This window comes from Neolamprologus brichardi, chromosome 19 (genome assembly GCF_056152115.1).
Source record: "Neolamprologus brichardi isolate AB-2024 chromosome 19, ASM5615211v1, whole genome shotgun sequence".
Lineage (NCBI taxonomy): Eukaryota > Metazoa > Chordata > Actinopteri > Cichliformes > Cichlidae > Neolamprologus > Neolamprologus brichardi.
In genome coordinates, this window is record NC_142122.1 from 1,080,200 (window position 1) to 1,107,592 (window position 27,393).

The window sequence follows — 27,393 nt, forward strand, 5'->3', positions numbered from 1 at the left end:
TGGAGCGCTGCACCAACAAGATGAACTCAGTTATCCTCAATATGAATTTCATGTCTTTATAAACCGTCGCTGATGACAGCAGATGTTACAGTTAAATAATGAAAATGTGAAACTTTATCCAACGTTTATCCAAAGCCTGAATATTTGCATTACAGTCAGGTTCATATTCAGAGGTGGAAATGTGAAGCACGGTCGTATCAGCAGCAGATATAAGACCTGACGTCCATTCAGCATCTATGAGCTCTGACGTTTCCACCTTTCTGCTCACGAAGATCTCAGATGTCTGCTCTCAGGTCCCAGACTCTTTTTTTTACTTTTAAATATTTCTATTTATTTCTATTTTCTGTTTTGATAGATAACAAAACAAACAGATGACGTGTGGATCCTTTGTAAAGATGAGGAGCAGATGAGATGGAGAACCTTCACAGCACAGCAGCAGGTGGAGGAGAGGCTGAGATCAGATCTGAGGTCTCGTCTTTGAAACTTGACAAAGGTCATTAGAAGTAATAAATCAGACATTCATGAATGAAGTTTGGTTATTAAAGTAAACTCTGACAAAGATCCTGTTTTCTGTTTCTTCCTCCATGAAGGGGAAGAAGATGAGAACGAGGAACGCTCCAACAAAGGTAAAATCTTCTCACCTGATCAGCAGGAAAATGTGTTTCTATGATCATGTTGTTGTACACATGCTGTCTACAGGAGAATCTCAAGGTTTGATTTCACACCCTCAATAAAGTCTCAAAGGTTTGAACACATTTATTTTTTTTATTTACTCGCTCAGCTTTGTTATTGTTGTTATTATTTTACTGATGATGTGATTGTAAATGTGTTTCTTCTGATTGGGAATCTTCAGAGAAGAAAAATGTGTGAATATAAGTTTGATGATTGTTCGCAGCTTCATTTTGATTTCAAAGCGTTCCTCTCTCTTCATTCTCCAACCAGCTCAGTCATGTTTCCTCCGGGAGTTTTTCCAAAGAGCTTGAATATAATCGGAGCTCTTGTTGGATGAATTTTTGTCTCCTTGTTGGTCAAACAGCTGTTTTGTGCTGCTGAGACAGAAATGATGGTACAGCTGAGAGGGGATGCTGTGTGTCTGCGGGACGGTTTCATTTCAATAATCAGTGAATAATTGTGTTTTTATTGTGACCGCTGAGGGTTTATAACGTAAATGAAAAGAACACAAAGTCCTCTGTTTGACTGTCAGTAAACCTTCATGTAGTTTTTCTGTATCTATATCACGTCTGTTACACAAACTTATCAATGTGCGTCAAACTGATTGAAAGTGACTCAGATTCCTGTCTGACTTTCACAGTAATGATTCATACAACATACATCATCATCATCATCATCAACTTTATTTATAAAGCACTTTAAAACAACCACAGCTGACACAAAGTGCTGTACATTGGAACTGTAAAATAAAATTACATGAGATATAAATAAAAACCAAATAAAAGAAGAGTGAAATCATTAATTAAATAACTACTTCAATTAAAAGAGAAACTAAGTCTCACTGAGGTTAAAAGCCAAGGAATAAAAGTGGGTTTTAAGATGTGATTTAAAAGTGGACAGTGAAGGGCCTCTCTAACGTGCACGGGCAAATTATTTCATAATTTTGGAGCCACAATAGAGAAGGCCCCGCCCCCTCTGAGCTTCCTCCAGGAGCAGCTGGTCAGCTGACCTGAGAGACCAACAGGGTGTGTGGAGATGAAGCTCAGAGAGGTAAGGCGGGGCAAGACTGTGAAGGCATTTAAAAGCAAACATGAGAATTTTAAAATTAACTCTAAAAGACACAGGCAGCCAGTGCAGAGAGGCTAGCACGGGGGTTATATGCTCTCTTTTACGAGTTCCTGTTAGGAGTCGTGCAGCCGCATTTTGAACCAGCTGCAGACGTGAGAGCAACGACTGACTGACCCCCACATAAAGTGAGTTACAGTCCAGGCGGGAAGAAATAAAAGCATGGATCACTGTTTCAAGATGCTGCCTCGAAAGAAAAGATTTTACTCTTGCCAGTCGCCTTAAATGATAAAAACTGGACTTCACCACTGCTCTGATTTGGTTGTCCAATTTAAAATCACTGTCCAGTAACAACAGGTTTAAAATAGACTTCCAGGGATCCCAAATCTACAGAGGAGGACTCACAGGGGCCACTGGGTCCAAACACCAACACTTCTGTTTTCTTTTCATTAAAATTTAAAAAGTTTAGAGCCAACCAAGCTTTAATGTCATCTAGACATGTCAAGAGAGGTTTTCTGAAGATGCCATCCTTGTGCTTTAGTGGCAAATAAATTTGGCAGTCATCGGCATATCAATGAAATGAGATCCCATACCTTCTAAGGATAGAACCCAGAGGCAATAGATACAGTGAAAAGAGCAGTGGCCCTAAAATTGAGCCCTGTGGGACGCCGCATGACAGAGGAGCAGAAGACGATTCGTAACCGAGAAGGCTGACAGAGAAAGTTCTATCTGACAAATAAGACCTAAACCAATTAAGTGCAGTGCCACCAATACCCACTACATCATGTAATCGAGAAATTAGAATATTGTGGTCTACGGTGTCAAAGGCAGCAGTTCGGTCAAGCAAGACAAGAACAACATGGTTACCAGAATCACATGCCAGAAGGATGTCATTAAAAACCCTTAATAATGCAGATTCTGTGCTGTGAAGGGTTTTCAAACCTGATTGAAAAACCTCAAAGATGCCATTATCATCTAGAAAATCTTTCAGTTGACTAAAAACAATTTACATAAACCTAGTGATGCCCTGCGTGCTCCACACAGTGACTGTCTGTCACATGATCTGTTCTCCTGGTTTGTTTTTATCTCGCAGGTTCCTCAGGTGAGGACGTGAGTGGAAACATGGTAGGAAACTCCAAATTTATACCAAAGATCTCAGAGAGAGTTTCTATGACAGTATCAGTCCTTAACAAACTGTTTCTTTGTTTCCTGCAGTCAGTGAATGTTTCTGATGAACTCACCAAGTATCCATGTCAAAGACAAACTGAGACCCTGATTGATAGACTTCAGCTTCAAGACAAACTGCAGCAGAAATTCTCACCAGAGGATTTTCTTCAGATCCGTCCACCTGTGACACAGCACCATGTCACATCTGAGAAACATCTGGCTCACATGTTTGTCCGCAGGCTGATGATGTTAGACTGCAGGGCCAGATATATTCCTGTAAGAGCAGACAGTGCTGAGGGGACAGAGCCAAAGCCCAGGCCGGTGACTGACATCCCTGAGAAGGATTACAGTGATTGGGAGGTTTTTCTGAACACCAGCGTGGACACAGAACAGACTCACGTGCATCCAATGGATGTTCAGATGGCCGTGTTTCACTGCTCAGACAGCTTCCTTAAACAGACGATGGTCACAAAGCTCTCTCAGTGTCAGTACGCTTTACCTTTGCTGGTCCCTGACCCAGTCACAATGGAGATGGAGTGTCCTCTGTGGACTTTCAGACAGATAACAAAAACCTGGACGGCGACTCAGATCAAAGATGGCTCACCCATCGTCACCACGAAGAGTGTTCCAGTCTGCAAAGCTCAGACACCCTTGGTGTCATTTTTCCGCCTGGGTTCTCTGTCAGTGTCTAAATCTCAGCTGATGAACGCTTTGATCAACGACCGCCACAGCACCTTCTTCCACAGGAACTGCCCAGGAAGCACCAGGTCTCGCCATCTGATGGATGGTGTGGCAGAGATAGCCTGGTACTGCCCTGCTGGGAAACCCACTGATGCCTTCAGGGACTGCATGGCTTTCTGTAATCTTCACGGCGATGCTCTGCAGATTGAAAAACAGCGCGACATACTGATTGAAAAATCCTCCATCAACGTTTTCCTTGTTGCATCTCTGCAAAAAGATGAAGAAAGCGCATCACTTATAGCCGCCCTCCTTAAGTCTCATAAACCTCTCATTTGTCTCAGTGTTGATGACAGCTGTGATGCTCTCAGGACTAAAAAGGGAAAATACAAAATGGGTCTCAAAGGCAGAAACCAGTCAGATGTATCTGAAGAGCTGAAAAAGATCATTAGAGAAGTTTTATCTTCTCTAGAAGTTTCTAGTGTGAAACCATGCTTCCAGCTTGAAACCCTGGCTGAGCTCTCTGGAGTCAGAGTGGATGAACGTGACCCAGCCTGTCAGAGAGGCAGATCTGCTGCTCTGGAAATAATGCAGCTGATTACAAAGGATAACCTGGATATCTCAAAGATCAAAGAGGAATTCCTCCCTTATCAAAACCATCTGTGGCATCAGTGGAGCAAAATACACAAAGAACTGAAACATCTCAGAGGAAACAGTGAAAAGCAGCAGAAACTGATGGACATGCGTCAGAAACAACGTGCTGCTTGCTGCAGTAAACTGATGGAGCTGTTCACTAACAGCCTCTCAGCACTGCCACCAACAGACAGAGTATTTCCTGAAATGGACTCAGATCTTCATGGATGCTCTCTCCACAGAGAACGTTTCTTCTGTTCTCCAAAGTTATGATGAAAAGTGGTCGGAGGTCTTAGCTCTGAAGAACAAACATGACAAATCTGGTCTGTTAATGAAACAAACTGAGCTCCAGGACTTGTCCCACAAACTGCAGTCTGCATCCTTCGGCTTGGAGCACATGTTCAGAGAGATGGGACACATCTATGAAGCCCACAGAACAACAGCCGGAGAGAGCAGAGACGCTGGCTGGTGTAAATACCCTGAGCTGGCTGCACAGCTGATGATATCAGGACACCCAGTGGAGCTGATGGACGGGGATGCAGGTCACCTGCCTTTCACATGGATCTCCAGCCTCTTAGAGGAAGTTATCCAGAAACTGGGGGACCAGAGAGTTTTTGTGTTGTCAGTGTTGGGCCTCCAGAGCAGTGGGAAATCATCACTGCTGAGCTCCATGTTTGGACTGCAGCCTGCAGTAGGTGCTGGCAGGAGTACCAAGGGTGCCTTCATGCAGCTGCTCAGAGTATCAGAGGACATGAAGACAGACTTTGACTATGTTCTAGTGGTGGACACTGAAGGTCTGCAGGCTCCTGAGCTGGACGGTAACACCACCCATTACCGTGACAACGAACTGGTAACATTTGTCGTTGGTCTGGGAGACATGACACTGATCAGCATCTTTGGAGATGATCTGTTGAAGATCCAAGACGTTCTGCAGATTGTTGTTCAGACTTTGATGAGGATGAAGAAAGTTCAGCTTTCTCCCAGATGTGTGTTTGTTCAGGATGTTCCAGATGTTGCAGCAGCAGAGAAGAACGTGGACGGAAAGAGACGCCTGCAGGAACATCTGGACCAGATGACCAAACTAGCAGCTGAAGAGGAGCTTTGTGATGCTGAGCGCTTCAGTGATGTCATTGACTTTGATGTTCAGGAAGATGTGAAATACTGTGGGCAGCTGTGGGAGGGCAGTCCCCCCATGGCTGCTCCTAATCCAGCTTACAGCGAGAGCCTCCAAGAAGTGAAGAACACCATCCTCTCTAAAGCTTCAAAGTTTGCTGGGATCACTCTCTCACAGCTCAGAACCAAAATTCAGGACCTGTGGAACGCCCTCCTCAGTGAGAACTTTGTTTTCAGTTTCAAGAACACACTTGAAGTTGTAGTGTACAGAAAACTGGACCTGATGAGTAATATTTGGACCATTGAAGACCAGCTTCTTAATATGACTGAAAGTGGAAAACTTGATAGTGCAGAGGTAAGTTATTGACATAAAGGGGGAAAAAAGAAAAAAAAGAAAGTACTTTAAGGCTGAAACAGAGAAAGAAATTCTCTCTCAGTGGAGAGTGCAATTTGAAATCGAAATTAAGAAGTTTCACGATGAGCAGCTAAAGCCACTTTTCCATTAGTACCTACTCAGATCGACTCGGCACAACCAGAGTTCCTGGTACCAGGTACTTTTTTATTCCCTGTCCTACCTGGGCTCCAAGCGATCCAAGCAGGAACTAAAATGTGACGTCATCAGACTGCATGCCATCGATTGGCTGGTCAGTAGCGTCACTCGATGAGTCATGAGAGCTTTTCGTTCATGAAAGTCAAAGCTGCCATTTTTGAAACTTGTCAACGGAGGAAATGGCTACAAAAAACAACGCTGTGTTATCCGAGTCTGACAAAAAGTCACAGATCGAGCCAAGGGTATATTTTTTACATCGAAGTCTACATTTGTCGTAATGTTCGTGTCGCATATTAATTACGTCACAGGATGCTAGGATGCGTTGCTATGACAAAAACCATGCACATCAGGTAGTACTGGATTGTAATGGAAAACCAGTCGGTCCATGGCGAGCCGATCCAAGTAGGTACTAATGGAAAAGGGCCTTTAGAATCAAAAGAAAACTGGACGAAGTCATCCAGGAAAAAAATGTTGGCTGGATGAGAAGAACACAATTTGAGAACAAGTTGGCACAAAAAAGCAGAGAGCTCGATCAGAAGTTAGCAGAAGAGGGCAAAGATTAAGATTTGATTTGATATACCTTTATTAGTCCCACAAGGGGAGATTTCATAAGGCTTGAGAACAGAAAAAAAACACCTCTGCACATGAAACAAATCTAAAAACACCAAAGAAACACATGACAAGCAGCAGGGGTGGGTAAAGGGTGAGAGACAGCCGATTTAGACAGTACATGCGGGCCTGCGTGCGCTCGTCTCCTTGATCCACCGTCAGCATCGGAAGGGAATAAGCGTCGAAGGCGTTTGGAAAGGGAGGGGGGATGAGTGTGTGCATATCAGTGTATATGTATGTGTGTGTGTGTCCAGAGTTCAGCTGAGACAGTGTCTTTCGCCCCGCCAGGCTAAGTAAACAGTCCTCCAGCCAATCCAGTGGCTTGCATGGAATGGGGGGGGGAACAGTCTAAACACAGTCGTTATCAGGGTGTTTTTTGTTCGGCTCCAGCCTTGCGACCGCAGCTGGCGCCAGCACTGGAATTAGTGTTTAGGTTTGACAAAATCTAGGCTTAAAATCTACACTTTGTACTAAATCAGAGCAATGAAAAAACAAACAAACAAAAACAACGAACAAACAAGACACATACTTTCCTATTGGTGGAAAAATACCCCATGTCAACCAATCAGAAAATTATATGACAACATGCAGCATTTGATTTCTTAGGAAGAGGGAAAGTTTTGAGAATGGCAGCGATGAGAGCGATATTGATAGTGAGTTTTGAGATGTGAAAAATTTGTGACATTTAGCAAGTTTGGAGTGTACAGTTAGTGTGTGGTGTAGTCGTTGTTTTGTCTCGTGTGACGAAACAATGAGGGCCTTCAGTGCTCAGCTAGCCTACTTTTGAAAGGTCTTTACACAGCTGATAGGCCACCTCTGGACACACCCATGCCTCAGCAGGTGGTCCCTATCAGCTAATTTGTCCCATGTGTAGCCAGTCCACAGTGGATTTAAAAACTACCGTGGGGCAAAAAAGTATTTAGTCAGCTACCGATTGTGCAAGTTCCCCCACTTAAAATGATGACAGAGGTCAGTAATTTGCACCAGAGGTACACTTCAACTGTGAGAGACAGAATGTGAAAAAAAAAATCCATGAATTCACATGGTAGGATTTGTAAAGAATTTATTCGTAAATCAGGGTGGAAAATAAGTATTTGGTCACCTCAAACAAGGAAAATCCCTGGCTCTCACAGACCTGTAACGTCTTCTGTAAGAAGCTTTTCTGTCCCCCACTCGTTACCTGTATGAATGGCACCTGTTTGACCTCATCATCTGTATAAAAGACACCTGTCCACAGCCTCAACCAGTCAGACTCCAAACTCCGCCATGGCCAAGACCAAAGAGCTTTCGAAGGACACCAGGAAAAGAATTGTAGACCTGCACCAGACTGGGAAGAGTGAATCTACAATAGGCAAGCAGCTTGGTGTGAAAAAAATCAACTGTGGGAGCAATCATCAGAAAATGGAAGACATACAAGACCACTGATAATCTCCCTCGATCTGGGGCTCCACGCAAGATCTCATCCCGTGGGGTCAAAATGATCATGAGAACGGTGAGCAAAGATCCCAGAACCACACGGGGGGACCTGGTGAATGACCTGCAGAGAGCTGGGACCAAAGTAACAAAGGTCACCATCAGTAACACACTACAACGGCAGGGAATCAAATCCCGCAGTGCCAGACGTGTTCCGCTGCTGAAGCTAGTGCATGTCCAGGCCCGTCTGAAGTTTGCCAGAGAGCACATGGATGATACAGCAGAGGATTGGGAGAATGTCATGTGGTCAGATGAAACCAAAGTAGAACTTTTTGGTATAAACTCAACTCGTCGTGTTTGGAGGAAGAAGAATACTGAGTTGCATCCCAAGAACACCATACCTACTGTGAAGCATGGGGGTGGAAACATCATGCTATGGGGCTGTTTTTCTGCCAAGGGGACAGGACGACTGATCCGTGTTAAGGACAGAATGAATGGGGCCAAGTATCGTGAGATTTTGAGCCAAAACCTCCTTCCATCAGTGAGAACTTTGAAGATGAAACGAGGCTGGGTCTTCCAACATGACAATGATCCAAAACACACCGCCCGGGCAACAAAGGAGTGGCTCCGTAAGAAGCATTTGAAAGTCCTGGAGTGGCCTAGCCAGTCTCCAGACCTCAACCCCATAGAAAATCTGTGGCGGGAGTTGAAAGTCCGTGTTGCTCGGCGACAGCCCCAAAACATCACTGCTCTTGAGAAGATCTGCATGGAGGAATGGGCCAAAATACCAGCTACTGTGTGTGCAAACCTGGTAAAGACCTATAGTAAACGTTTGACCTCTGTTATTGCCAACAAAGGTTATGTTACAAAGTATCGAGTTGTATTTTTGTTATTGACCAAATACTTATTTTCCACCCTGATTTACGAATAAATTCTTTACAAATCCTACCATGTGAATTCATGGATTTTTTTTTTCCACATCCTGTGTCTCACAGTTGAAGTGTACCTCTGGTGCAAATTACTGACCTCTGTCATCATTTTAAGTGGGGGAACTTGCACAATTGGTGGCTGACTAAATACTTTTTTGCCCCACTGTATGTCACATAAAACACTAAAAACCATGCAATAGAAACAGAATAAAACCATGCAAATAAAACTACTCTCATAAACAAACACTAAAAATCAGACTAAAAACAATATAAGATAAATACAAATTTCCACTGTGTGACATCAATACAGTACGTTAAATGTAAAAAAATGAAAAGAATGATACCAAACAAAGTGAGGTAAACAGATTTTAAAGGTGACACATAGAGGTAAAATCAAAGTGGTCAATTATACCCTGGACCCTCTGTGATGGCTCTGCGCGAATTCAGTGTAATTACTCATAAACAATTTATGAGTTTAGTTTAATTTGTTATGCTTCAGTTTCCAGTTTTCAAAGATTGAAAGGCCACCATAATGTAATTTTGTTAATCTGAAAAACTATAATGTTAGATTGAAGTAGATAGAGCCATCTTCTGTAATCCAATAAAAATGAAATGTTCCCTTGTTATTTTTGTTTAGGAGCAGCATGGGGAATTCAAAAGATTCACTGAATCAGAAGACATTCCTGGAGTTAAAGAAGCCCTGCAGAACAACAACACTGCTGCAGCAGCTGCAAGGATTCAAGAAAATTTAAAACAACAAAATAATATTCCACTAAATATCGCCATCACAGGAGAGTCTGGGGCTGGTAAATCAACCTTTGTTAACGCCCTCAGAGGACTGTGTGATGATGAGGAGGGAGCTGCTTCTACTGGTGTTGCAGAAATCACCCCAGAGGTCACAGCGTACCCCCATCCAAACTATCCCAATGTTATGTTGTGGGATCTTCCTGGAATCGGCACCACCAGCTTTCCAGCTGATAAGTACCTGAAGCTTGTTGAATTTGAGAAGTTTGACTTCTTCATCATCATCTCAGACACTCGCTTCACGGAAAATGACGTGAAACTCGCAAAGGAGATTCAGAAGATGGAGAAAAAGTTCTACTTTGTTCGCTCAAAGATTGACAACGATATACAAGCTGAGAGAAGAACGAGATACTTCAATAAAGAGAGGACTCTCAAAGTAATCAGAGACAAGTGCGTTCAGGGTGAGTGTCTGATCACTTACAGCTGAGTTTGATAACTTTGTAGATTGACTTGTTCACTTGTATGGACAACATGTTCACTTTCAAATTTTAATTGATTTTTTATTTTTATATATTTAACTATGTCGACATGTTTCTCTATCACGCAGGACTCAGAGGATCAGGCTTTGAGTCTCCACAGGTCTTCCTGGTGTCCAGCTTTCAGCTCCACCTGTACGACTTCAGTCTCTTACAGCAGACCTTAGACAGAGACCTTCCTAAATACAAGAGGGACACTCTGCTGTCCAACATCGAACCAGACATGATCAGCCAGAACACGTGTGCCCTACACTGATATACGAGCCGTCATCGTTTCACCACTGGCTGCAGCAGAAATAACTAAAAAGCTCCTCCAGAATGTTCTGACCCAACTTGGACACACAGATCCATTAATGGCTGTAAAGAAAGTATCCAGGTGGATTCCAATAATTGAAATCCCAGCAGCAACAGGCCTTTCTTTGACTTTAACTTACAGAGTTCTGACTTATCCTCAAGCAGCTTACTGATGATGCTCAGTTTGTGTTTGAAAAGACTCTGGGTCTGTAAAAGTAAAGGTCAAAGAAACTTAGCAACACTTAATGAAATTCATTAAATCCACTCTCAATCCCAATCAAGATTCAGCTGCACATTTGAACCAGTGTCCTGTAGCTGATCAGATCTCATTTCCTCTGATCAGAGCAGAAACAACAGAGCAACTTCTACCAGCTTCACACACTCAGTTTCCTCTTCGTCACATCAGCACAGGAACAAATGTGATCTTATTATTTAGATATGAACTGTGTGCAGAAAAGAAATACAAGCTTTTCTATTGTTTTGGTAATTAATGACAGTACTTCAGGTGATATATGAAATGATTGCTGCTGTAAACGTCTTCATCTGAGTATATCTGTCATCTGATTTAATAAATTGTGATGAAAAATTGTATTTAGTTGTTTTGTTGTTTCTTCAAGCATCATAGCATCGTACGATGTAATGTGATAAGTAGAGGTGTGTAGAACAGAAACTGCTCTGTTTGACTAGATTGTGATGAGTCTTCACTTGACTCCAGCGGTCTCAGTCAGGAACTAAAACACATAATGCAGATATGAACTGTAATGTTTATCGCCATAGATGGAACATTCCTCATGTTTTCATCTTATTTTAAACTGGTCAAAAACCTAAAGAACAAACAGCATCATTCTCCAGCTTTCATCTTTCAGCTAGAAGAAACCCTTTTTATTCTTATTCCTGTTGGAGATTATGTTTCGGAATTTCAGGAGCAGGACCTCGCCTCCAAACACGCTGCTTCCAGTTGTCATCTTTTCCTGGCTGTGTTTTTCCAGATCTGTCCCAGGCCAGAGCCCGGTCCACTCTCACCCACCTGCTGCTCATCAGCAGTAATCAGTGTGGCTGCATTTAAGCCCAGTGTCATACGAAGGTAGGTATCCCTCCACTGGAAAATATTGATTTCCCTTGTGGCACCTTCCCTCCTGCTCACTTTGGATTCACTACCACCTCAGGTCAGAACCATCTGCTGCTCACTCTGCTGACACGTCATGAAGCTCACAAAGCAGTTAAAAAATGGAGCGATGCTTCCTTTGTCCCTTTCTGTCTTTTTGTGTCACAGTATGACATCAGCTGTTGACGCTTCATTATTTCTTGTCTGCGCACCACACAAAATCTTACCCTGAAATGACTTCTTCAGTCTCAGCTCTGTCTCGGTCGTTGTGTCCTTGGGCAAGACACTTCATTCAGCTGCCTCCACCAGTGTGTGAATGTGAGACTGAATGAATAGTGGCATTGTAAAGCGCTTTGAGGGCCTCGAAAAGTGCTATATAAATGCAATCCATTATTATTATTATCAGCTGACTGCAGGTTTCCCCAACCTTATAAACCAGGGGTCTAAAACGTAAATGAGCTGTGGGCCACTGCAAGAAACTGCACAATGACAATAAAAAGCTCTAAGTCTTTCAGTCTCTCTGTTCCCTGTGTCTTAGTGTGTCTCTTGCTGTCATCAGTGTTTTCAGTTTTGCTTCCTCTGGCTCATCATGTCTGATTAGTCCCAGCTGCATTTCTGCTTGTTTCTCATCTCCTTGTTATACTGCCTGTGTATTTAAGTCTTCAGTCTTTCTCTGTTCGTTGTCGTGTTCTCCACATTAGCTGTGTGTTTAGTGAGTGTTTCATGGTCTCTTGTTTATGTGTAAGCATGAGTTCCTTAGTTGCCAGAGTCTTTGTTTCTAGTTTACCTTATGCTTGATTCTTTTAGTTTAGGGTGAGTCTGTGAGTCTGCATAATAGCAGGAGGGTTTGTTTAAATTTAGAAACTTTAATGTAAAAGCAGCTCTGTTACTAGTTTACTTTTTGTCCAGGTGCATAGAGTAGGAAGGTGATTTAAGACTTTCTTTACTGAACAGTGCTTCTTTAAGTGCTTAATGATTTGGTGAGCTGCCTCCATGTGGTTATGATACTGAAACAATGTTGTCCATGTTTATTCTTTATGCTCACAAGTTGTTCTGTTCCTTTCCTCAGATTTGATAACTAGTGTCCACTCTTAAACTGGTGGATTAGATTGACTTCTGTGATTATTAATTCTAAATTATTCTTAGACATTACAACAGGTCATCTAACTAATTAGATTGCTTTTGAGGTAACATTGTGATGTAAAACTCTGAATTGAGGTTTGCAAATGTGAAAAGGGTTGACTGCATTTGCAAGCACCATATTCCATTAATATTAATTGCAAGGCACTGTATGCATGACATTATGACTGGGGATGATGAAACATTTCCCCCACTGAAAACTTCGAAACTCGATACACAAACCATAAACCCTGGTTCTCTGCAAAGCTACGCAACCTGATGAAAATCAGAGACTCTGCCTTTAAGTCCAACAATAGAGAAGCTTACACTACAGCCAGAGCAGACCTATCACGGGCCACCAAAGAGGCAAAGTGGCAGTATGCAGATAAGATCAACACACATTTCACAAGTACAAAGGACACTCGGCGCATGTGGCAGGGCATCCAAACAATCACGGGCTACAAGCCAACACCTCCGGCATGCAGCAGTGATCCCTCCCTGCCGGACCAACTAAATGACTTCTTTGCACATTTTGAAGCAGAGAACAAAGAGCCAGCAAGGAAGATGCCCCCCTCCCCCAATGACCAAGTACTCTGTCTGTCCACAGCAGACGTCAGGATCACACTTCACAGATTAAACCCGCGAAAAGGCTGCAGGACCTGACAACATACCTGGCCGGGTGCTTTGGGAGTGTGCTGACCAGCTCGCAGGCATCCTCACAGACATCCTAAACACATCACTGAGCTCAGCTGTGGTACCTGCATGCCTCAAAACCACAAAAATCATCTCAGTGCCAAAGAAGTCCACTGTGTCCTGCCTCAATGACTACCAGCTGGTGACACTTACGCCCATCATCACTAAATGCTTTGAGAGGCTGGTACTGAGGCACATGAAATCTCAGCTTCCACTGAATCCGGACCTGCTACAGTTTGCTTATCACCAAAACCGCTCCACAGATATCTCATCTGCTCTTCACCTTTCTCACTCAGTGTGCTTAGCCCACTGCTGTTCACCCTGCTAACACATGACTGTACTGCACAGTACAGCTCAAATCACATCATCAAGTTTGCAGATGACACAACAGTGGTGGGTCTCATCACCAACAACGATGAGTCTGAATACAGAGAGGAGGTACAACACCTGGTGGACTGGTGTCAGAATAACAACCTGTCTCTAAATGTTCAGAAGACTAAAGAGATGGTTGGTAACTTCAGGAAGAGCTCAATGGCCCACACCCCACTGCACATCAACGGATCTGCTGTTGAGATGGTCAACAGTGTGAAGATCCTGACCTATCTGCAATCCAAATATTCTTACAAGAGGGCGCCAATACCAAACCCTCTAACATGTATCTTTACTAACAATGCAAAACTAAACAACAAATCAATATAATCAGCAATATACAGCATTAAATGGCAATGAAAATTTTTTTCTTCCACATTTAGCCCAAATTACTTTCATGTTCTTCATACTGATTTATCCTTTTAAGTGTGTAACACATTTTAAAACGGTGCATGTTTGTACAACTCTTGAGATTATCTTCAAGAGAATTCCATATTCTTATACCTTTAACTGTCGGACACATTTGCCTTTGTGTGGTCTTAGCAAACTTATGCTTAAGTTCTCTGACTGCTAGGAGCCTCGAAGCAGAGGCTGAGGAGTGGCAGCATTCTTACACTCATCAAACACCAAAAATGTAGACGTAGTTTTAATTCACTTGAAAGCCAGAAAACTAAAAAAACAGTTTTATTTGTTGTTATCGATCGTCCATCTGGGCCTTCGAGTTTCTGATTGTCATACTTTTATCTCATTTAGTGCTCAGTTCTGATAAAAATAATCATTGTAGATGATTTTAACATCCAGATGTTGAAAATCAGTGACAGTAGCCTTTACATTTAGAATAATGGATTACACATGAGGACTCATCACAGCAGGTGTCTTTCTGAAAGTGCTGTAACTCAGTTTAAGGATCTGCTGTTAAAAAAAGTCTCAAATGAGAAGTGGTCATGGGCCGGCTGAGTCATCTGGATTTTTCCATGGTGTCCCTGTGGTCCCGCCTCTGGGCGGAGCCCTCGTCACTACACCTGTTATACTCACCTGTGGGAGATCCAGGCCAATCTGCAGGCAGTATTTAAGACTAGAAGAGGAATCAATCTGTTTCACCGTCCCCAATTGCAGCTTCTCCATACCTGCATTAACCAACCTCTCCCTCTGTTCATTGAGCCCCCTCCAAACATTCACTGCTGTGCCTTAGTTTCACTGTCACTGTTACACACTGAAGCAGGACGAGGTTCATCCAGGTGCACACTGAGGTTTATTGCACTGAAACACAGCAAAACAGCCGTTCTGTGTTACTGACGGCTTCTGGTACCATAACTGGCCTGTGGTACTTTTGTAAGGGATTACTTGGCCAGTCACTTATTTGTCAGAGTGACTGTCTGCCACCTACTGGTTACTGAGTTAAAGCAGATGACTCGTAAGCTGGAGAGGAAATGACGTGTCACAAATTTAGAGGATGATCATTTAGCCTGGAGAAATAGTTTGTTGCTTTATAAGAAAGCCCTCCACAAAGCCAGAACATCTCACTACAACCCTAAGAACAACCCCAGGTTTCTCTTCAGCTCTGTAACCAGGCTGACAAACAGTCGGAGCTCTGTTGAGCCAACCATCCCTTTAACACAGAGGTGGGGGAACTCCAGGCCTCAGGTCCCGAAGGTTTTAGATGTGTCCTTGATCCAACACAGCTGATTTAAATGGCTAAATGACCTCCTCAACATGTCTTAAAGTTCTCCAGAGGCCTGCTAATGAACTAATCAATTGATTCAGGTGTACTGACCCAGGGCGTGTTATCTAAAACCACCAGGACACCGGGCCTTGGTACCTGGAGTTCCCCACCGCTGCTTTGACGAGTAATGATTTCATGAACTTCTTTACAAATAAAATGTAACTATCACTGAAATAAAAAAGCCAAATTTGATAACTGTTGATATTTTAGACTCTTTCTCTCTGATCTTTCTGAGTTAACTTCAATAATTACTTCCTCCAAACCATCAACGTGTCTTTTAGACCCCATTCCTACAAAACTGCTCAAAGAAGTCCTGCCATTAATTAATGCTTCAATCTTAAATATGATCAACCTATCTCTAATAATCAGCTATGTACCACAGGCCTTCAAGCTGGCTGTAGTTAAACCTTTACTCAAAAAGCATCTCTAGACCCAGCAGTCTTAGCTAATTATAGGCCAATCTCCAACCTTCCTTTCATATCAAAAATCCTTGAAAGAGTAGTTGTCAAACAGCTAACAGATCATCTGCAGAGGAATGGTTTATTTGAAGAGTTTCAGTCAGGTTTCAGAGTTCATCACAGCACAGAAACAGCTTTAGTGAAGGTTACAAATGATCTTCTTATGGCCTCTGACAGTGGACTCATCTCTGTGCTTGTCCTTCTTGACCTTAGTGCAGCGTTCGATACTGTCGACCATAATATCCTGTTAGAGCGATTAGAACATGCTGTAGGTATTACAGGTATTGCACTGCAGTGGTTTGTATCATATCTATCTAATAGACTCCAGTTTGTGCATGTAAATGGAGAGTCCTCTTCACACACTGAGGTTAATTATGGAGTTCCACAGGGTTCAGTGCTAGGACCAATTCTGTTTACATTATACATGCTTCCCTTAGGCAGCATCATTAGAAGACATAGCATACATTTACACTGCTATGCAGATGACACCCAGCTCTATCTGTCCATGAAGCCAGATAACACACACCAATGAGTTAAACTGCAGGAATGTCTTAAAGACATAAAGACCTGGATGGCCACTAACTTTCTGCTTCTTAATTCAGATCAAACTGAGGTTATTGTACTCGGCCCTGAAATCAGCATTAGCTCAGAGTAGGTTAGTTAAGTATAATTCAAGTTATTATAATCATTTTGCTTTATTATTATTTTTTATTCTGGTTTGCTAAACTGCTTTAATAAAATATCCTGCTATTAAGGTCTAAATTGTGAACATTCAGTTTTTAACTTAATAGTATTAGTTGTAGTGTAAATAGCTCTTAGATGTTACTCCAGCATTTTAAAATATAAGTCTCTTGGGGCCGACTGTCCAGGCCACTAAAATGAACCCTGTAATTAACAGCTAAACCGGTAAATTATCTAGAAGGGAACAGGTGTGGCAGACATAAACTGCACCTGCTCTCAGGACCACCATTTCCATATCAGAGGCAGGAAAGACACCTGGATGGCCTTGCAGCAGTTTGAGCTGGGCGAGTCCTCCCACCCACATTGGTTCCTGTATAGGGGTGCTGGCCCTGCAGGTTGACAAATTTTTAACAGTGAAAAATGACTTAAATCATTTTCTGACCAAACTCTTAAAGTCATTCAGTTTAGTTTTCAGCTGTTATAGATTTGTATTATCCACATGCATTCTGACAAATTAAGAAATTGGTGTGGGGACTTGTGTTTTACTTTTAACCCAATCGTGATGAAGCTCAGTGTTTAGGTGCTCACCAGTGTTTCTAATATTTTGTCTACTACACATATACAGAGACTATAATAACTCACCCGGTGTTATGTGTTGTTTAGTACATTGGAATCTGTTTTTTAAGGGTCATAAATAATGCTAATGCTGCACTTTATTAATAATAAGAGAATATTGATAAACAGAGTTCATAACTGTATTATTATTGTTGTAGCTCCTCACTGCGACCACTGGAGGGCAGTGAACACAATATACAGCAGGGGTGTCAAACTCAAATACACAGTGGGCCAAAATTCAAAACTGGAGCAAAGTTGCGGGCTAACATTAATATTTATTGAAATATATTTATTCCTCCAGATACAAGAATGAAACACATTTTGCTGAAAAACTGAATATGGAACAAGCAAAGCTTAATACTAAACAATATATACATTAGCTGTATAATACCAGTAGGCCAGCTCTAATAGTAATTTGGTATGGCTTCGCGGGCCAAATGTAATTAGGCTGTGGGCCAAATTTGGCCCGCGGGCCAGAGTTTGACACTTATGATATACAGTCAACACAAACACCACAGAGCACTTTCTGTCCCACACACCTCTGCTTATCACATGACAGCATACATTCTGCATAACTCAGTATTTATTATGGTGGAAGATACGACATGGTGATATAATATAGCAAAACCAATTTCATTATTTGATCTGATTTGAACAAAATGTTGACATTAAAAATTAACCAAATAATTAAAAAGCATCACAGCATCAATTCAGTAGCTCTTCTCCACGGTACACAGTTTATGAAAAGTAATATCACACTTGTTTCTGTATTAATGTGATGAGCAGGAAACAATTACTCTTCTGTTCTGATCAGAGGAAATGAGTCCTGCTGAGGCATCTGATACACAGATCAGCTGTACAAGGATGCTTACTGTTCACTGAAATCAGTCAAATTGAAATCAGTGAATGATTCTGTAATTGTTTTTTTAAAAAAAGTCAAAGCTTGTTTGAACACTGCAGCTTAAAATGTAACTAGTAGCTACTTTACTTTATAGTATCACACTGATATGTTCCCAGAGCTCTGTTAAACACCCTCTGAGCACCATCAGCAAGCTGGTTAAGGAAATAACTGAAGTAGGTTGTTGTAAAAGAGAGGCTCATTGATGCTGCAGTTACAATTATAAAAATCCTTCTGGATACTTTCTCTGCTGCCATTAATGCAGCTTTACCTGCAACTGAGATAAACATTTTTATCCAGTTACCAAACCCAGTTACATAATCTCTGACAACTGAAGGCATCATGCTGTCTTCAACATTAACAGACAGCTCAGGAACTGGAACAGCTGCTACAGCTGCAGACAGAGTAAAGTAGTATTTTATTCTGGACTGAAAAGCTTCTTTCTTCTTGTTGATGATCTCCTGGTTGATGTTGGACACGGCACGCAGCAGAGCATCTCTCTTGTGTGCAGGAAGTTCTCTCTCTAAAGTCTCTTGTAATTCAGAGAATTCATAAATGTGAGGCTCAAAGCTGGACACCAGGAAGACCTGTGGAGACTCAAAACCTTCTTTCTGAAGACCTGTGTTATAAAAGATAAAAAAACAAAAAAGGCTCAGAGTTTAACTTTGCTAACTTAATAAACAAAGAATGATGTTCACACTTGTTTGCAGTGAGGTATAAAGAAGAGAGAATGAAAATAAAAATTTATTTAAACAAATACAAGTAAAACAGAGTTCTGTGAAGGTTCTCAGTCATGGTACTCTAAGGAGCTTGGTAAGAAAAGGGTTTTTAGGTTTCTTGAAGATGTTTCATCTGAGAAGCTTTTTCAGGGCAAATTGATGGAGAGTCCCAGATTTTTATGCCTTATTGGAAATGTCCCTAAGAGGGTCGCTGACCCACTAATTTAGAGAATTCATAATAGTGAGGCTCAAAGCTGCACACCAGGAAAACATGTGGAGACTTGGTGTCTACATCTGAGTCCTGTTTTACAGAAAATACATGCTAACATGAGGGGAAAAAATCAAACTAAGTTCTGAATATTTTTAAATAGTAAATCCACAAAGTGATGTTACTTCAGTAAAAGTGATTAGATAAGAAACTCACCTTGAACAGAGTCGTCTCTGATTTTTCTAAGAGTCTCCTCTTTACTGAAGTCTTTGTTTCTTTCCTCATCACGTATGTTGTTGTCGATCTTTGAGCGAACAAAGTAGAACTTTTTCTTCATCTTCTGAATCTCCTTTGCAAGTTTCACGTCATTTTCTCTGAAGCGATCAGCTGAGATGATGATGAAGAAGTCAAAGTTCTCAAATCCAACAAGCTTCAGGTACTTATCAGCAGGAAACTTGGTGGTGCCGATTCCAGGAAGATCCCATAAAGTAACATTGGGATACTTTGGATGGAGGTACTCTGTGACCTCTGAGGTGGTTTCCACAACACCAGTGGGTGCAGCGCCCTCATCTTCATCACCAATGCTCAAGGCACTAACAAAGGTGGATTTACCAGTATTAGATTCTCCTGTGATGGCGATTTTTAGTGGAATATTATTTGGTTCTTTTAAATATCTTTGAATCTTTTCTACTGCAGCAGCAGTGTCATTGTTCATCAGATCATTTTTAACTGAAGCCTCCATGTGGACCCTTAAATAAAAGAAAAAGCAGTTAGAATCACTGCACTCTCATCTCTGAATACAGATGATATCATAAATCCATCATCATCATATAATCTTGAAAGTTTCTTCGTCTTTGTTTCCAGCTGCTCTGTCACATTTTCAGACTCACAGGCAAAGAAAGTATCAAACAAATCAAACATGACACTCTGAATTTAAACAGCTGATCTTTGATTTCTTCCAGAAACTGATCAGTGGAGCAGAAACTCAGTCCTAACTCAGACTTTACATTCATATTTATATTTAAATGGAGACCAGAGAGCATGAGACCATGAATCTGTGTTTGGCCTCATACATGTGGTTACCCCAGTGTGTATGGCTTGCAAGGAGTGACAAAATTAATTAAATACGCCTTTATGTTTCATTAACATATTAAAATTGGAATTAATTCATTATTTAAATTTATTTAATGAATTAAATGCTCATTCATTTCATTTAAAACATTTAAATTATTTATTTCCAATGTTATTTAATGAATTTAATTATATACATTTAATTTTATAATGATTAATTACTGAAACATTTAATTAACTATTTAATTTATTACATCACTCCTGGCCCTCCATAAGTGTGAGCCTCATGATGTGATGGACAGTAGCGGTTTTAGATACGGGCGACACGGGCGGTTGCCCGGGGCGGCATCGTGGTGGGGGCGGCATCACCGGCATCTGCAAAAAATAAAAAATGCTCGTACTCATGCTGCCCCGACGTCAGCCAGCGCATATTGGGAATGGCATAAACACCGATCGGTTTTCTATCGCCCATTTGCTGGGAATAAGGGCGCCCTGCTGCTTGCGGCACAGGGAGGAGAGGGCGGGGCGGCGGGGGATTTTCTGACCGGCTGGAGCAGCATCTAATAACCAACTCGCAAAATAAAACAAAATAAAAACAAACCAACAAACACAAAAACACCAGACATCATGATACAAACTTATAATTTGCACCGATGTTTTTCCTCGGTGCGCATGCTCGCTGCTGAAGTCAAAGTAAACTTTATTGTCATCTCCGCTACATACAGTCCAGAGACGAGACGACGAGGCTCCAGTTACAGCAGTGCAAGTAAACAAACAATATATATAAGAAGAGTAAGAAAATAAATCTACACTTTAGGACTCGGGGTAAAGGGATCAATAACAATTTAAAATTTACAGTTTGATGATTTAAAGTCTCACACACAAGCCGTCGAAAGGGGAGTGGCCGGCTGCTTCCAAATAGAGCACATTTCATTGATAATGTTGTAAATCCAAGCTCATTATGTATTCATGATATGAATCCTGGGTTGTGTGAAATCTCAGAAATAAACCCTAGACAAAGTGAATCTGTGAACTAAGGTGTAGGTGTGTTAGATTATGTGTGGTGATCCTCGAGTTGGGGGATTTGTGTTCATACTGGAGTGCAAAATTAAAACCAATGGAAGATGGACAAGAAAAGTTCAAAGCCATCAGGTGTTCAGTTTAGAAAAAAGAGAAAAGAAGAGGAGGAGAAACAAAAGATGCAGGTAAGCAGATGTGTGATTGGATAATGGCAGGTCATCCTGAAACAATCAGAGTCAGAATACTTTATTAATCTCTAAGGAAATTATGTGGGTTACAGTTGCTCCAAGAAGAAATGGTAAAAATAGCAACAGTAACAGACTAAACTCCAAACAATACATTATGTTACAGGTTTTAATATTAATTAGTCATTGTCAGTTGTTGATTTGTCCTGTTCTCATTGAATGACGAATTATGATGGCTGTTTGGTAGCTGTTTGCATACAATGCATACTCTGTCTCTCTTCATATGTGTGTGTACAACAATTTTATGTACAATCCTTAATATGTTTTGTCTGTGTGTGTGTGTGTGTGTGTGTGTGTGGGGGGCGCCAGAGGGAGTGTTCGCCCAGGGCGCCAAACAGGCTAGGACCGCCACTGGTGATGGAAAGGTACTGTATGCGTACTGTGAACCCCCCCCCCTCCTGAGGGAGCTGACCAGAAATCTGAAGATTTTCACTTGATTAATAAATATTTTCAAGTTATTTCAAAAGAAACAGAATGTTTGATATGACACTAGGGTTTCCAACTGTCCCGTTTTAACTGGGACATCCTGTAAAATGAGCAAAACTGGTTCGTCCTTATTCCACCAATTGTCACATATATTGACCGTTACCTGCAATGTCACAGTGCATATTTACACTATGCTCAGCTGGTTGTGCATTGTGCTTCTGGTATGCCAGTGTGTCCCTTATTTAATAATTTAACAGTTGGAAATCCTACGTGTGCAGGGTCAGTCCAAGGACAATCAGTTAGTGCTTACTTGTGTTTCTCTACACATTTATAAACATTAAAACAAACGCGCAAGATTTTGCTACAGTAATAAGAGCCCCATGGTTCGCGTCACTCTCATTATTGTGTGAAAAGCGTCATATTCATCCTTCAGGTGCATCTAGATCCGTAACAGGTGTGCAGGTGTTTTCTTTGACCGATCACGGAAGTCGTCCATGTAGAGTCAAGTATGACTGCAGAGATTCACAGCTCACAAACTCAAAAAACAAAACAAAGAAACCCAACAAAAACTGTAGCACCGATGTGTTCAGATTAAGGAAAGGTGAAAAAAAAGAGTGAATTTAATTTTGCAGACAGAAAGTTTGATACAGTGGTGGAGGTTTACCTGCGTGTGACGATGTTGGAGCGATGATGAGTGCAGAATGCAGCAGTAGTGCAGCCTTGTATTCGTGGTGGGCAGAGTTATCCAAACGTCGATCGTACCAGTGCCAACACTCGTATTGGTATCGGATCGATAGTAACGCGATAGGACTGTTTATCTCCTGTAAACTCACTTCTTTGCTCCCGGAAGCAGGACCGCAGTCAAGCCAGCCGCCTCTTTTCCGCCGCATTAATTTTCTTGCGCTTCTACACGAGCATTTACGGCAGCGCCTTTTCTCCTTATTTCCCGATCAAAAGCGTAGACCCGCGCACAAGTACTCGCGCGCGCGCACTCACACATGCACGCCCTCGCATACAACGCTTTGGGACAGCCCAACAGCCATCGGGAAGGTCTGGTTGCATATTCAAAAATTCATTAAAAATCATTGTTGATAGTTGATGTCCAACTTTCAACACAATCCTCCTCCTGGACACCTGCTGTACCTCTGTGCCAGGTTTCATCTCAATCCGCTGCATCAATAATTGTTTAATGTTAATGGATCAAAAATGCTGCTGAGAGTCATGACAGGGACTATAAAGAGAGCATATTTCAACCATATTTTCTTGTCTTCACCTGGGGGATTTTAGCCCATTTTTGGGGGGTGCTCTGCAGTGGCGGTCCTAGCCTGTTTGGCGCCCTGGGCGAACACTCCCTCTGGCGCCCCCCCCCCCCCCCCCCCCCCCCCCCCCCCACACACACACACACACACAGACAAAACATATTAAGGATTGTACATAAAATTGTTGTACACACACATATGAAGAGAGACGGAGTATGCATTGTATGCAAACAGCTACCAAACAGCCATCATAATTCATCATTCAATGAGAACAGGACAAATCAACAACTGACAATGACTAATTAATATTAAAATCTGTAACATAATGTATTGTTTGGAGTTTAGTCTGTTACTGTTGCTATTTTTACCATTTCTTCTTGGAGCAACTGTAACCCACATAATTTCCTTAGAGATTAATAAAGTATTCTGACTCTGATTGGTTCAGGATGACCTGCCATTATCCAATCACACATCTGCTTACCTGCATCTTTTGTTTCTCCTCCTCTTCTTTTCTCTTTTTTCTAAACTGAACACCTGATGACTTTGAACTTTTCTTGTCCATCTTCCATTGGTTTTAATTTTGCACTCCAGTATGAACACAAATCCCCCAACTCGAGGATCACCACAACATAACCTAACACACCTACACCTTAGTTCACAGATTCACTTTGTCTAGGGTTTATTTCTGAGATTTCACACAACCCAGGATTCATATCATGAATACATAATGGGCTTGGATTTACAACATTATCAATGAAATGTGCTCTATTTGGAAGCAGCCGGCCACTCCCCTTTCGACGGCTTGTGTGTGAGACTTTAAATCATCAAACTGTAAATTTTAAATTTTAAATTGTTATTGATCCCTTTACCCCGAGTCCTAAAGTGTATATTTATTTTCTTACTCTTCTTATATATATTGTTTGTTTACTTGCACTGCTGTAACTGGAGCCTCGTCGTCTCGTCTCTGGACTGTATGTAGCGGAGATGACAATAAAGTTTACTTTGACTTCAGCAGCGAGCAGGCGCACCGAGGAAAAACATCGGTGCAAATTATAAGTTTGTATCATGATGTCTGGTGTTTTTGTGTTTGTTGGTTTGTTTTTATTTTGTTTTATTTTGCGAGTTGGTTATTAGATGCTGCTCCAGCCGGTCAGAAAATCCCCCGCCGCCCCGCCCTCTCCTCCCTGTGCCGCAAGCAGCAGGGCGCCCTTATTCCCAGCAAATGGGCGATAGAAAACCGATCGGTGTTTATGCCATTCCCAATATGCGCTGGCTGACGTCGGGGCAGCATGAGTACGAGCATTTTTTATTTTTTGCAGATGCCGGTGATGCCGCCCCCACCACGATGCCGCCCCGGGCAACCGCCCGTGTCGCCCGTATCTAAAACCCCTACTGGTGCTTTGATTCATTTTGGGGGGTGCTGAAGCAACAAACCTGTGTTTTCCTGGTTAAGAGTTTGTTCTTAGGTTTAGTTCAGTGTCTAGTCTGTGGTGGTTATGCTTCCTGTTTTACTTTGAAGGTCCGTGTCTCATGTTAGTGTGTCCAGTGTTACTCTCCCCTGTGTTGTCATTATGTTTCATTCGAGTCAGCTGTGTCCTCATGTGTCGCCACTTCTCCTGATCACCTCGTGTGTATTTAAGTCCTCAGTCTTCCTGTGTTCACTGTTGCGTCATCTATGTTTCCTCCTTTCATGCATTCATAGTTATCATAGTTCCTCTGTTGGCTCACTTTCCTCAGTTTTTCCCAGTGTAGGTTTTCAGTTAGCTCTCTCCCATGTTTGGATTCGTTTGAGTTGTATTCATGTTTCAGCCACAATAAAGGCTCGCTTTTGGTTTGCAACTCAAGTTCCGTCTCCTCGCCTCTGTCTGCTCCTGGGTCCACCTCCACTCGGTCTGCCCCACAGACCGTGACAGGGACAAGATAACACGCAACATGCTTTTAAAACTTTAAGCACTTATCTCCAAAAGTTGATTCTGGACGTAGCGTTTTGTGGGAGAAACGTTTCATCATCAGGTGACGTCTTCAGTCTCAGCTGACTGCAGGTTTCAATCTTATAAACAGTACATTTGCATAATGACTGAAACCAGCCCACTGAAGGAACAATGGGCTGGGAGGTCAGTTCCTTAATCTTAATTATGCAAATTGATGACCATTGATCAACAACCACTGAAAACTCGTGTTTTCCTAAACACACATTGGTCTCTTTTCTCTCTTACCATAACATCTCGTGTTACTTTTATCTCAGTACTGTCTTTTTCTCACAGTTTCATTATCCTTACTTCAAAGCTTCACTTTATTCTCAAGAATTTAGTTTTACCACTACTGAGCCAATTTGATAGTTAAGATCATCAACTCGGTGAACAGATAATTTAAAATTCAGCCAATCTGCACAAATTTGCTTTTTGAACAGGTTCGTGCCTACCTTTAAATCTCTTTAGACCGGTCTTCTGTTCACCTCATATCAGATCCAACCTTCGGCCACATTTGTTCTCTCTGTTACAGGAAAAACCGGGCGGAAACACCCAATATTAACCCCAATTCTTTTGTCCCCGTGATAGAACAGAGAAAACCGACTCATAGTGTGTTAAAACATTTATATTTCTCCTTCTTCAATCATCTTCCGGAAGAGAGAGAAACCCCTGCACAGCCCAAACGCCAGTTGCAAGAGCTCTAACATTAGAATCATAAACTGTGCCTCATATAGGTTTTATTTTGGTACTTTACACATCACACAGTTTCAAACATTGCTTATATGGCAAAGTTCCTCTTTTCTGTGTCTTATCTATTAATATGCCTGTGCACTAAAACTTCCTGTTTTTCAGTCTGGCTGAGCACTTAGTTTGGGAGTTAAAACTGGCCTTGCTCTACAAGCCTTTATTAAAGTACATAAAACAATATAATAGGAAAATAAGGATACTAAGGATATTGATTTCATGACAAACACTATAGATCAACTTACCTCAGAATATATAAAGCATATAAACAATTACAGCAATATGATGCAACAAACACAGCAGTGCTACTGATCCAAAATACTCAAAGCTTCATAGAACTGAAACAAACATTGATTTTTAGCTCCATTCTGCTGCTGATACATACTTTAGGTTTCTGAACATTAAACTTGTTGCTGCCTTTCATAGTGTGTAACTTGAAGGCCCTGAGTACTTTCTCCCACACTGAAAACACTGGATGATGACATTATTTGAACATTACCTAATAAGACTGATTCAGGACAGACAGTTAGTGATGTTAAACTTTCCTAGCAGTCCTTCACAAACAGGGAACAGTCTGTCTATTCTCTCCATCTGTCAGCTGCTGCTGGCTCTTCCTCCTCCTCTTCCTCACACACTGCTGAGTTTGTCCTGGTGGATCATCAGGGCTGCAAAGCCTCACAGATGATGTGCAGCAGTGGGTCCCTCAGTCTGTCCTCACTCTGGACACTTGCAGTCGTCACACATGGAAATCAAATGTGTGATAAGCTGCAGGATTCAAACACAAGTGTAACTTATAAATACATGTTCATACTTTTATTCCACAATCAGAGAGAAAGAAACAGAGAGAGAGTGCAGGACACACAGGTGACAGTCTCAGGTGTATACACTGCTACAAACAGGAGGATTTAGTGTTTGTGTTATTACGAGTGCTAAACAAGAAGAGTTCCCAGATGGTACAGTGGACACATGTGTGACTGCTGTGATTAAAGCATCTTTCTTTCAGCTTAACGAGTGAACCGTCACCTCGTTCAAACACACGTTAAAGTCCGTTTGGCTCGACACCACCGAACAGAGGCAGCAATATAACATAGCTAACATTAACAGTGCAGTGAATCCTGCTTGTGCCGTGATATTCAGGACTGCAAACCGAGCAGCATCACTGACTTTCAGCTTGTTGTGTTTGTGGATATATGACTGTGTGCTGCCCCTTTAAGGCAGGCATGATCATTTGGGTGTGTGTTTTTTGTACCAGCAGACTTGCCGTAGTCAGTGTTGCCAAGTTAGCGACTCGCTATATTTAGCGAGTTTTCAGACCCCCTTAGCAACATTTTTTCTAAAAAGCAACTAGCGACAAATCTGGCGACTTTTTCTGGTGTTACTAGAGACTTATTTATGACGACTTTTTGACATCATAAATAAGTCGCGTATCGCTCTTACTCTCAACAGGCAGCGGTGCTGCCTTGGGCACCTCACCCGTGCCAAAGCGCTCACAGGCGGAGGATAGTCTTCCTGCTGCTATCAGGGCAGCAGACATTCACACCTGTGCGTCCAAACGGCAAATGAATCGCGCATGAGCGAAGCCGCTGCTCCCGCACTGACTGTAACGCAGTCAGTTCTTTTACTGTTATGCTGTTTTGTGGATCACAAGGTTTAAAACTACTTACACA

At 41.9% G+C, this 27,393-nt stretch overlaps 2 protein-coding genes and 2 pseudogenes across 3 annotated transcripts; 3 read left to right on the plus strand and 1 right to left on the minus strand.

The window, feature by feature from the left end:
- The first annotated feature begins 571 nt into the window (after nucleotides 1-571).
- On the plus strand, nucleotides 572-5,834 carry LOC148097111 (interferon-induced very large GTPase 1-like; annotated as a pseudogene). Its single transcript, XR_015716982.1, has 3 exons — nucleotides 572-626; nucleotides 2,831-2,862; nucleotides 2,953-5,834. The product of XR_015716982.1 is annotated as an interferon-induced very large GTPase 1-like (transcript).
- A 410-nt stretch (nucleotides 5,835-6,244) lies between these two features.
- LOC148097112 (interferon-gamma-inducible GTPase 10-like) lies at nucleotides 6,245-10,978 on the plus strand. Its single transcript, XM_087833260.1, has 3 exons — nucleotides 6,245-6,280; nucleotides 9,467-10,034; nucleotides 10,181-10,978. The coding sequence occupies exons 1-3, from the start codon at nucleotides 6,245-6,247 to the stop codon at nucleotides 10,363-10,365; spliced, it is 789 nt and encodes a 262-aa protein (XP_087689386.1). The 3' UTR covers nucleotides 10,366-10,978.
- Nucleotides 10,979-12,906: 1,928 nt separating this feature from the next.
- On the plus strand, nucleotides 12,907-14,019 carry LOC148097113 (uncharacterized; annotated as a pseudogene).
- A 4,131-nt stretch (nucleotides 14,020-18,150) lies between these two features.
- On the minus strand, nucleotides 18,151-22,544 carry LOC118455933 (interferon-gamma-inducible GTPase 10-like). Its single transcript, XM_087833261.1, has 3 exons — nucleotides 22,418-22,544; nucleotides 19,208-19,740; nucleotides 18,151-18,683 (listed from the first exon to the last, which is right to left on the minus strand). Exons 2-3 carry the CDS (start codon nucleotides 19,731-19,733, stop codon nucleotides 18,151-18,153), a joined length of 1,059 nt encoding a protein of 352 aa, XP_087689387.1. The 5' UTR covers nucleotides 19,734-19,740; nucleotides 22,418-22,544.
- Nucleotides 22,545-27,393: the final 4,849 nt, after the last annotated feature.

Coding starts and splice junctions, on each gene's coding strand:
- LOC148097112 (XM_087833260.1), top strand. CDS start 6,245: ATGGAAAACCAGTCGGTCCATGGCGAGCCGATCCAA. Junction 6,281..9,466: donor TCCATGGCGAGCCGATCCAA/GTAGGTACTAAT, acceptor ATTTTTGTTTAG/GAGCAGCATGGGGAATTCAA. Junction 10,035..10,180: donor CAGAGACAAGTGCGTTCAGG/GTGAGTGTCTGA, acceptor TCTATCACGCAG/GACTCAGAGGATCAGGCTTT.
- LOC118455933 (XM_087833261.1), bottom strand. CDS start 19,733: ATGGAGGCTTCAGTTAAAAATGATCTGATGAACAATGACACTGCTGCT. Junction 18,684..19,207: donor CAGAGACGACTCTGTTCAAG/GTGAGTTTCTTA, acceptor TTTATAACACAG/GTCTTCAGAAAGAAGGTTTT.